Source organism: Schistosoma mansoni, chromosome 2, assembly GCF_000237925.1.
Source record: "Schistosoma mansoni strain Puerto Rico chromosome 2, complete genome".
In the NCBI taxonomy this organism is placed as follows: Eukaryota; Metazoa; Platyhelminthes; class Trematoda; order Strigeidida; family Schistosomatidae; genus Schistosoma; species Schistosoma mansoni.
In genome coordinates, this window is record NC_031496.1 from 2600277 (window position 1) to 2612901 (window position 12625).

At 35.8% G+C, this 12625-nt stretch overlaps 1 protein-coding gene across 1 annotated transcript in view; it reads left to right on the forward strand.

The window, feature by feature from the left end:
• The window catches only part of Smp_170930 (putative intermediate filament proteins), a gene marked incomplete at both ends in the record, with an annotated part of 52827 nt that overhangs the window by 30558 nt on the left and 9644 nt on the right, over positions 1-12625 (forward strand). The window contains 4 exons of the mRNA XM_018795319.1: positions 3176-3301; positions 5452-5840; positions 6758-6837; positions 10672-10704. Coding sequence (XP_018649644.1) covers positions 3176-3301; positions 5452-5840; positions 6758-6837; positions 10672-10704 — 628 coding nt within the window. The remainder of the gene's footprint in view (positions 1-3175; positions 3302-5451; positions 5841-6757; positions 6838-10671; positions 10705-12625) is intronic.

The window sequence follows — 12625 nt, forward strand, 5'->3', positions numbered from 1 at the left end:
TTCCAGCTGTTCAATACTCCAGTTGCTTTGTAGAGTTCTATTAAGAGAAAACGAAGACTAAGGAAGATGAAATACCATGCCTTAAAAACGAAATGGGCAAATGACAGCACGTCTCCCATGATCAATCTGTTATGTAGTGTAGTGACAAACTAATGTGGGTTGGAGACATATTTCTTTACATCACTCGTATTGATAAAACGGGCAACAATTAAAATTGTGAACTATAACTAAGCTATTTCAACTGAAGTCTCATGATGAAGTCTTCAAAAGGCTTGGTTAAAGAAAGAATGAATTCGACATATTGTCATCAATTTCAAGTCATATTATACAACTACCATATGCAGTTCAAGTGAGATTTCTGTATCTTCTCACACAGTTTGATCAAAGCAATGGAACCAGTAGTGTGAGTGAAAAAGCATAATTTAATCAAATTACTGCTTTAAGTAGATAAACCACTACGTTTACCACCATGAATATATCCAATCGCTATTTGTCGTTATCACCTAACCTAAGCGGAAAAGTTATGTCAATGTTCACTGTTTTGCTCAACTATTCACCCTACATTAAAATGATAGAGGAGGTTTACAGCTAAAGTGGATACGTTTGGTGGAGATCACATTGTTGTTCTGTACAACAAAATCATCAGCTCTCATTGAATGTGGACGATTATATTGTCTGAAACGGCACTGAAAGCTTTAAAACTAAATCATTTAGCTTGGAGAATACCACTTAATAAATGTAGGCCTGCTACTTCTCCTGGATCATAGACTGCCGACTAAAAATCTCCAATAAACTCTATCCAGGGTTCTCCTTTTCAGTTGTTGCCAAGTGGTACTCATGGTCTTAATATCTACCTCCAATTTCCAGACCGGTATATTCTTTGATTTGCCTCTCTTCTTCTTGCCTTTAATATCCCAAGTTGGGGCTTGCTCTTTGATGAAGCTTGGTGATTTCGGTAAAGTTTCATATCTAGCTCTAGCATTGTTTCCTAACTATCACTGAAACTGGCAACTGCTTTGTTTACTGCCACACTAGTTGATTGCTGATGGTCTCTGATGAACAGATCTGGAGTATCTTGCGTAAATATTTGTTTATGGATATTTGTACTTTTTTGATGATGATCAACTGAGAACTAGCAAGATCCATGTTTAAAAATAATGTCATCAAATATCAATAGAAAACTTTTATTCGACTAAGAGTAATTCGTTTATATTTTTGTGAAATGAATACATTTTGAGATTTACTACAAAGATAATGATATTGCTCACCGACACAACTATACATCAACACGTGGATGACGATGATGATGATGATGATGATGATAAAGATAATGATATTGCTCACCGACACAACTATACATCAACACGTGGATGACGATGATGATGATGATGATGATGATGATGATGATGATGATGATAATGATGATGATGATGATGATAATGATGATGATGATGATGATGATAAGAACAACTATTTACTTTAAATTCACTTAGTATTGTTTGTTTCAATCTTCCTATTGATGTTTAGGACTGCAACTGGTCAGTCTCTAATTGGCATATATGCGTACTGTGCATACTGAAATGCACGTACATCCAGCTGATGAGTCCCAAATAGGATGGAACGTACATCAAACTCCACTGCTTGTCACTATCCATCTTTGCTTATCTATTTACCTTATTTTCAATCATAAAAAATTACATTTATTTGAATTTTTTTCTAATCTCAATAGTACTTTTATCTAATGTACTCATTTTTATTGATTTTTTAAATCATATGACTTGTTGAACAACGGTATTATGTAATCATCATGTATACTGTATTACATATTTATATTGTACTTTTGATATAATCAATATCCATGGGTCTTCTTCCTTATTATAAGTGTGAATAATAGAATTGATTAGAAAATTTCTCTAAATATCTCTATAGAATTTCAATAGGAATGGATCTGAAGGGGTTTTGTGGAGATTTCAGTATTTTCATAGTTGAAATCATGAGTCAGTTGAAGCTAGAACACCATGGAAAACCTGGAAGCACTGGACGGCCGTTTCATCCTATTATGGGACTCATCAGAAGTGCGCATCCACGATCCTGCACTCGCGAGATTCGAACCCATGACCTACCAGTCTCTCTCCGGAGCACTCAACCGATAAGTCACTGAGCCTGCATCTAATGGGAAGCAGTGACCAGTGGAGTTCAAGCAAGTCTGTTGTAGAGATATCAACTCACTAAAGACAATTGGTAAACACTTGCTCAAACTTCGTGGATTGGTTGACGTTATACATTAACACTGTTGGATGCCGGCCGGCTCAGTGGTCTATAGGTTGAGTGCTCCAGCGCGAGACTGGTAGGTCCTGGGTTCGAATCATGCTAGGTGGGATCGTGGATGCGCACTGCTGAGGAGTCCCATGATAGGACGGAACGGCCTTTCAGTGCTTCCAGGTTTCGCATAGTGGTCTACCTTCAATCGACTCATGATTTCTATTAAAACATGGATCTATTATTATGATGACAATCATAATACATGTAAAACTATAAGATCCATTAATCTCCATGATCCATCTATACTACTAGTAGTAAAAATGTGCTAACTAGTGACTAATTTCAAGAGGTTAACTCGGGAGTATGAGTCAGTTACTTATCAATGGCATCAGACAATAGCTACACAACATCGGTAATTCATTAAGGTTAAGAAGTTGAGGGTCTTGAGTTCAATTTCTAATCGTATTGTAGAAACCAATCTATTATGAGTTCTATACAAGAGAACGAAACAACTTTCCAGTGTTTCTTCATCTACAAGTAATTTTCTGACTTGGGTTAGTTGTTGTTGTGTTTTGCTGCATCACTGATAATCTGAATTTATCTTCCTGTATCAAGACACTCTGGTTGTTTTTTCTTAAGTATTGTTAAGTAGTAGGAGGTAGTCGGTATGATACCCCGCTTGAACTAGGTTCCAAGTTAGTTTTAACTTTTCAATAAGGCTTAATTACAATCTAGAAGGAACTGATGATCGTTATGTGATTCAAAACGGTATAACCCAGTTTCATGGTCTAAGATGTTTCCTTTTGAGCAGTTCTAGTCATGATTATCCTAATATGTCATGTACAATTGATTGTTCACAGAGTAGTAACCATCTTCTTTATCAACTTATTTGTTTTTGTTTAATATATTTTAGTTGGATGAATTAAATAGACAAGATTCATCACAACGTAATGAATTTAATAGATTACAAGAAGAAAATTCAAAACTTAAAAGTGCTTTAGAAGGTACAAGAGGTCGTGATGATCAATTACGTGCAAGAGTAAGTCTACTATAATTAATTTCTAAATGGTACCTTTTTTGTGTTAAATGTACTTCTATAAAGAGAAGTATGTATGGTATTTTTTTCTTGTTGAATAGTTTCATGAAGCTGGACAAAAAAACATCCGCTATCACATATATATATATATATATATATATATATACATAAGGTTGTTTAAGGGCATCTTTATTTTATGACTGACATGTGATGATCAACTAAGTTGTTCATTAGAATGAATACCAGTAGATAATTGAAGTACATTTTTCTAGAGTGCTTAATAGACTTCATTCATTTGAGTAATAAGGAGATTTTATGTGTGGTAGATGTGAATTGACAGATATTTCTGTTTTGATAGGTCCAATAGTCAAGTAGGTTTAGTATTCTGATATAGATTTCATTCTATTTTGTTTATTTTACTTCTAAGGTCATACTTTATTATTTGAAGTTATGGATACTGGGTTATAGTTTCGGTGTAAATGAAAGCCGATAGTATCTAGTTTACTTACTTACTTACGCCTGTTACTCTCAATGGAGCATAGGCCACCGACCAGCATTCTCCAACCCACTCTGTCCTCAGCCTTCCTTTATAGTTCCATCCAGTTTTTGTTCATTCTTCTCATGTCTGTCTCCATTTCTCGGCGTAATGTGTTCTTTGGTGTTCCTCTTCTCCTTTGATCTTCAGGATTCCATGTGAGGGCTTGTCTTGTGACACAGTTGGGTGATTTCCTCAATGTATGTCCTATCCACTTCCAGTGCTTCTTCCAGATTTCTTCCTCTATTGGAATCTGGTTTGTTGTCTCCCACAGTAGATTGTTGCTGATACTGTCTGGTCAACGGATCCGAAGTATCTTGCATAGACAACTGTTAATAAACACTTATATCTTCTGGTTGATGGCTTTCGTAGTTCTCCACGTCTCCGCTTCGTACAGTGGAACTGTTTTGATATTTGTATTGAAAATTCTGACTTTGGTGTTAGTTGACAATTGTTTTGAGTTCCAAATGTTCTTCAATTGTAAATATGTTGCTCTTGCTTTACCTATCCGTGCCCTCACATCTGCATGAGATCCACCGTGTTCATCTAGTTTGGTTCAAACAATATCATCTATATTAGGTCACTGTTCGAGAATTTAAATTTCAAGAGATCAGTCAATAATTTTCATTAGATGAATAATTAAAATTCATATAGATATAATGTAGTTAACAAGATCTTGTTAATGTTAATGTCTAACTTCAACCAATCCAGGAAGTTGAGCAACCATTTCACCAATGTCTTCAGTGAGTTGATATCTCACAACAGACCTGGTTGAACTCCACTGGTTACTGCTTCTCACTAGAACTCCAGGAAATACCTCATGGAGCCATTCACTAGTGAGCATATGATAAGTGGGTTGTTTGTGCAGATTTTTAGTAATCTTTTATATATAGTTGAAGTCATGATTCAACTGAAGCTAGACCATCATGGAAAACCTGGAAACACTGGATGGCCGTTTCGTCCTATTGTGGGACTCCTCAGTGGCAGTGCACATCCACGACCCCGCCTCGCAAGATTCGAACCCATAACCTATCAGTCTCGCGTGCGAGCACTTAATCGAAGCAGTAACCAGGTCTGTTGGAAGATATCAACTCACTGAAGACATTGGCGAAATGGTTGGTCAACTTCGTGGATTGGTTCAAAGTTGAATATAAATTCATCATTTATTCTTGTTATCAAATTTAACTTCCCCCTTTTCCTGTTTAAGGATTTTATGCGTTTGAACCTTGTATAAGAGTGTTAATCAATTAGTCAATTGTTGTAATGAACAAGAACACGGGTGGGGACAATCAAATGTATTTAAGCACAAATTACAGACTATCTCACTAAAATCTGATAACCATACAGTAAACACTTAGTTTGCAATTTTGACCATTCCTTCTACAAATATCAGTCCATATTCTCTGATTTCATCGTTCATTCATTTTCATATCGATTGCGCCTTGTTTTGGATCTTTCCTTATCGATCTTCTGCCAAAATACATTCTATGTCTGACCCTCATCATAAACTACTTATATGGATATAAGTAGACTACACCACTATAATATTTACATCTTTTATAATCTATATTATCGATATAAATAAACAATATTTCCCAATTTTTCTCATATTTTTTAGTGTGATCAATTAGAACGTTCTTTAAATGAATCCGTTGAAGAATCAAGAAATTTACGTAATCAATTAAATAAACTAATCACTGAATCAGAACATGAAAAACAGTCAGCTGAAGAAGCATTAACAAGACTTCATAAAGAATTATCTTCATTAACTGATGCAAAATTAAATTTAGAAGCTGAAATAGCTGCATATAGTCGATTATTAGAAGCACAAGATTCTTTAATATCAAATACAAAATCTCATACAAATGATAAACAAAATCCACATCAATCACATCATTCGAATCGATCAGGATCAGGAAATTATCGTCCACGTAATGAATTAAATATACATGTACCATCTTATACAACAGGATCATCACAACATCAAAAACAATCTCATAATAATGTGTAAGTCATTTGAAACAGTTTTGTATGATCAATTACGTCATACATACATATACATATACATATACATGCTATGAACTTGTTACTTACTTACTTACTTACTTACGCCTGTTAATCCTAATGGAGTGCTTATTCTTTATCCACGTCTATCATTGAATATTGAAGAATATGAGTTATAAATGAGGTTAGAGGTATGAGGGCGGTTATCACTTCCCGGTTGCCCACATCGTGGAACGGTTCTTCTGGAGGTACCTGAAAAGGAAATTAGATTAGAAGTGGTCTTAATGACCTGAGAGCGTGACCGCAGTGCCCAAGGGACAACTGCTTGAGGTCAGTCACACACGACCTTTTTGTGGGTAATTTTTGTGTTAGCTCCGTTATTCAAAGGACCTTACCGCCGGAGACGGATATCCATAGAATAAGGCGAGGTGTGCATTTTTAGGGTCAACCTTTTCTAACCCCACCCCTCGTTGTAGGAAGGCAGCATCGCTGTTATGCTGGTTGTCTGAAGGAAACACCATACTGCTGTCACACCTCTGTACAGTAAGCTGTACGACTTCGACTTCGGACCTTGGGTTTGCTGTGTTTAGTCTCACCGCTCTTCAAACGACCTGTCTGGCATGGTAGGACCTTGAGGAACGATTGTTCCAGTCATCACGGTAGGTAAGCCCGACCACCACGTCAAGATAGCAGCAACGGTAGGCAACGAATATGTTATCCAGTCTTTAATTCATTATAGATGTTTAACTATTAGGAGACTTGATAAATATCAGATTTCATATTAGTTCATACATTTAGTCAAGATACTGATCAGATTGACTGTGTTTATGATTTTTTTTTGTTCTTGGTTGAAACACTATCATTATTAACTTTTGCGACAATGTCAATTATCAATTATTTATAATTTTATGTATATTTAGTTCTGGAAGATGGGTAGAAAGAGAAGAACCTAGCGGTCAATCAACTAGATCACATCATTTTGTTGAACGATCTATTGAAGGTAAGTAAATAAAATGAACTTTTTTTGGAAAAAACTTACTTATTTACGCGTGTTACTCCCAATGGAGCATAAGCCGCTGACCAGTATTCTCCAACCCACTCTGTCCTTGGCCTTCCTTTCTAGTTCTATCCAGTTGTTGTTCACTCACCGCCTTCTCGTGGCATTACTGTTGTTTAAGAAATCGAGAGGACGAAAAAAGAATGTCCGGTGCTCTAACCGGGTCAGTGGACACGGAAACTCAACCTAGGGGAGTTGGAAAACCCTCATTCCAAACCAATAGTGTACATGGGCTCCAGTATCCTGAGGGAACAAGTGGAGTATGAATCAATCGTTGATGACTGGCTACCATGGGACTGCATATCCTCATGATGCTCCACTGCCTTGTGGATCAGACCTTTAGGTCAAAGGCTCCGGGTGTGGCCCCTTAGGAAAACCACCTGCTTTGGTCTGGGCACCCGGACAGTATCATAGCCATCACACAATTAAATGAAATGACAATTTTTTGTGTGGTGCATATATATCTGGTGACCCTTTGTACCAATATTTATGTGTTCAAATAATAAATAAATAAATTTGTCTCCATTTCTCATCGTATTGTGTTCTTTGGTCTTCTTTTTCTCCTTTGGCCTCAAGGATTCCATGTGTGGCCTTGTCATGTGACTCAGTTGGCAGCTTTCCTCAATGTATATCCTTACCACTTCCAGCGCTTCTTCCTAATTTCTTCCTCCGCTGGATGGAATCTAGTTTGTTTTCTCCCATTTAAAAAGAAAGGATATCAATAAATAAACAATGAAATAATCAATTATTTTGATTACTTCTTTTCATGTACAAAATTCAACTGGTTAACCCACATAAATAGGTGTAGATGAACACAATTAGTAATGATGACGTATCATTATAGGTAAACAATAGAAAGAAGCAAAAATATCACATCCTTACCATTACTCTTATTATTATCATTCATATTCTTCTTTTGTCCTAAAGTGAGTATTGGGTGTAACCTACGAAACAAGAATTTTAGCTAAAAAAAAAATATATCTGGATAATATATCTACTTAAATCATGAGTATACTACTTACTGACATAGATCCACGTGTCCACATACACATACACACATACACAATGTTTAAACCTTTGTTTATATCTTTGTTGTCAACATAATCTTTTCAACACTATTCCCCCGTTTTTTTTTCTTTTTCTATACCATATTCTTTTCGCAAAATTTCTTTGTGTTTATTATGAACACTTCTCTCTGTTTTTTTTTCACCGACTAGTTACTAAAAATTTTATTCTTTTCATGAAAGAGTAACTTAATAAAAAAAACCTGTAATTTAGGGGGAAAGAAGAAAAAAAGGGGAGGGAGAAGAAAAAGGAAAGATTAGATACAAAGAACAACGCCTATTTTAAAAAAAAAGCAACTTGATTTATCAGAATAAGTAAATCATAAAAATGATTAAATATTATTATTATTAGTAGTAGTGTAGTGTGGTCTACTTATATCCATATAAGTAGTATATGGTGATGGTCAGATATAGAATGTATTTTGGTAGAAGATCGATAAGGAAAGAACTTAAATGAAGCGCAATTGGTAGGAAAATGCATGAACAATGAAATTAGAGAAGATGGATTGATATTTACTACTGAAGGAATAGTTAAGACTGAGACAATGGATTGATAGTTTACAAATTAACTGTTTACTACTGTATGGTAATCAGATTTTAGTAAGATAGTTTGTAATTTGTGCTTAAATACATTCGATTTTCACCAACTAGTGTTTTGTTCAATACAATAAAAGTATACAATGTCCCAGTGAATGAAAAAAAAGATCATGAGTCAATTGAAGCTAGACCAATACTAGTGACTAGCTTCAAGAGGTATTTTCTTGGAGTTCTAGTGAGAAACAGTGACCAATGGAGTTCAACCAGGTCTGTTGTGAAATAGTAACTCACTAAAGACAATGGTGGACAGTAATGCTATTTGGTGGATTGGTTGAAGTTAGACATTAACACCGTTAGAGATCCTCCAACTCAGTGGTCTAGAGATTAAGTGCTCGCGCACGAGACTGATAAGCCGTGAGTTGGAATCTAACGAGGTGGGATCGTGGATGCGCACCGCTGAGGAGCCCCACAATAGGACGAAACGACCGTCCAGTGCTTCCAGGTTTTTCATGGTGATCTAGCTTTAATTGACTCATGATTTCAACTTTATAAAATTCTTTAAGAATTTATTTGTTTAATGATCAATTATAATGAATTAGTACATTTTTAAGTTTTTCAAACAGTTATTCTTTTGATATTACCTTTATTCATATATAACTTTAAATAAGGAATCTTCAGTTAGTTTGTTTAAGTATACTGATGGCCATATTACATTAATGATAACGTTTTTATAATTCATTTGTGAAATATATGTTCTTTGAGCTTGAACTTTCAGCTATGAAAGATTAGCTCCAAAATGCTCTGGTACGACCAAAGGTGGGGAGAGTTCGCTCTCCACCTTGAATGCTCCCACATGACCACGTGTATACAGCCACTATTAAAGAAGTCCTACTCATTATCTTCTCGGACCAGGGGTGTTGTTGAGATAACGAAAAGCGAAAGTTCGGTAATTTACCCGGGTCGCTGGATATGGAGGATCCATCTAGGAAAGATGGGAAACCGTGATTCCAAACCAATAGTGTACAAGGGCTCCAGGATCTTGAGGGAACAAATGACGTATGAACCAATTATTGGTCATCTGCTACTGCGGAACTGCACCACTAACGTTGTTCCATTGCCTTGTGGATTAGACCTTCAGGTCAAAGAATCGGGGTGCGTTCCTTTAAGAAAACCGCGTGCTTCGGTCTGGACACCCATGCACTATCACATCCCACACACAAATCGAATGACTTGAGTATCGCATATGTATTCAGTGCCCCTTTGTACGAATATTAATATGTCCATACAAATAAATAAATATCAAAGATCGAAGCAGATGATAATGATGATGATGTATGATTCAGATCAGGAATCTAGTTTTCTTTAAATGGGTAGAATTAACGTAGAATTAAACTCTTGCCCATGAACTGAAGCCGGACTTACAACTTCTCTTAGTACCTACAGGATAGTAGGATTTGTCTCATGAGCTGACATGAACAGTTCAATGAAGATCATCCTAGTCCAATACTTCTACCGAAAATATCAGGTTGAAAATATTAACCATGGTGGATACCTGGGTGCATCTATTTTTATGTGTATGCCATGGTATACACAGGTTCTGAATCTGTGTGTTTCAGGTGTGCATAAAGTATATATTTGCTAAAACTTCAACAGCGATAACAAAACAAATATGAGAGTAGAGACTATCGTACCCCCTTAATCATGTTACTCATCCTTGTATATATATTAGGGAATTCATAGGTCTCCAACTTATGTACTTTAAGTGTGCATGTAATACATACCTTCTAAATAAAAGGCTAGGTGTCAATCAAACCCATTTACCAACCAATCAGGAAAATTATATAGAAACATAGGAACAAAAATCAAACCAATGAGAGATACAACCAAAACAAAGAAATAAACAATGACAGATTTAAGGTCAATAAGAACCAATCAACATCGAGGTGCAGAGGACAAGCTGTGAATCACATGTGGAGAAATTCAAACACTTCACTTCTACCCGAAGTTTGTGCTGATGATGTCGTTCAGAAGGACGATGAAAGCTCCACGACCAAACCATCCAGCTCAGAGAATAAAACTCCATCAGAATCATCCATCTGAGCTACAAATCTTCTCCACCATCTTAGGCTAGGAGTCCATCTAGCCCTCGCGAGATTATCAAATCCTAGCAAAGCACTTGTATCTATGTGTATGCTAAGAATTCATAGGTCTCTGATTTGTGTATTTTCGGTGTGTATGCAACTCAAAATTACAAATTTAAAAAATGTCAGTGAATTGTTCATTTTGATCTGACAACAAAAGATTCCTCACTGAAAAATTATGTTTGGCCCCGGTATGTGTCCAGCTAAAGTAAATAAACAGTATCCGGATAATTCATTTAGTATTGTTTGTTTGAATCTTCCTATTGATGTTTTTAGGACTGCAACTGGTTAGTCTCTAATTAGTATATGTGCATACTGTGCGTATTGCCTCGATATAGCCTAAATTCACAAGCATGGTAAGCAGAGATGGATAGTGGCCAGCAGTGGAATCCAGGATGCACGTTTCGTCCTATTCGGGACTCGTCAGCTGATAAGTTAATCAGCTTCCAGCAAAGCTTTACCAACCTTCAAGGCTGGAAGGAAATGAGAAGGAAGTTAGGTAATAACAAAAATTGTGTATCATTATGAAAATAAACATTTACATGTTGAAATTGAACTTCAAAAATTTCTTTTCTTCTATAATCTTTTCCAGGTAATCATCATTTATCTTGTAGTTACTCTGATCGTAAGTTTGATTGTATCATTCTTAATTTCTGTTACAAACCATTAAAGTGAATAGATAGGTATTCGAATGCAATACAATGATAGTATTTCCTAACTATAGTTGATTGATAATGTAGTGTGAGTATAATCACTTATTTTCGTACACATTTAAGTTGATCTTACCAGTCAAGTTTTCTTATTATCAATTTTTTAATGAATCTGATATACTACTAGTTAGTAGATTGAGTTTCAATACATAAGAAGCTAATTGAATTTGGAAGACATCTGTATGACATAGAATAAGGCTTACTTACTTACTTACTTACTTACTTACTTACTTACTTACTCCTGTTACTCTCAATGGAGCATAGGCTGCCAACCAGCATTCTCTAACTCACTCTGTCCTCGGTCTTCCTTTCTAGTTGCATCCAGTTGTTGTTCATTCTTCTCATGTCTGTCTCCATTTCTCGCCGTAATGTATTCTTTGGTCTTCCTCTTCTCCTTTGATCTTCAGGATTTCATGTGAGGGCTTCTCTTGTGACACAATGTGTTGATTTCCTCAATGTGTCTCCTATCCACTTCCAGTGCTTCTTCCTGATTTCTTCCTCCATTGGAATCTGGTTTGTTGTCTCCCACAGTAGATTGTTGCTGATAGTGTCTGTTTAACGGATCCGAAGTATTTTGCGTAGACAACTGTTAATAAACACTTATATCTTCTGGAAGATGGCTTTCGATAGAATAAGGCCAAGAGAAAATAAAAAGAATTAGAAAATATTACTGTTCAGTTGTTCTGTGATTCAGAAATTCTTCTCTCGCATTTATCTTCTCTAGTGTTGAATGACACCAGATTATTGATACTTTGTTTCAAAGACGATTGCTTGAATTATAGAACTTTCAGTCGATAATTCATTGTTAACATACGGACTCTAATATATACAGGTCATCGTTTTGAAATTCTCAGTCAATTGAGGATCGTGCGTATTCGAGAAAAGTTTTGAAGAAAAGACTCAAATGATCTAAAACTTCGGCCCCTTATTCTTTTTAAACCTATTTAGATTGATATCATATGCCATAAAAAAAACAGTCATCCGATATACAAAAAGTATATTTTGAATGGTGCATAGAAGATTAGATGTATTGTAGTTATTAGTGTCGCTATATTATAGGCCTCAACATACACAAAGGAAAAAAGTAAGATTCTCAAATACGAAACGGAAAACACCATCTCGTTCACACTTGATGGCGAAACTTTGGAAGAGGTGAAAACATTCACATACCTGGGTAATCTCATTGATAAACAAGGAAGATCGGATCCAGATGTAAAGGTGAGGATTGGCAAAGCAAGGACAGCATTTCTACAATTGAAGAACATATGGAACTCAAAAC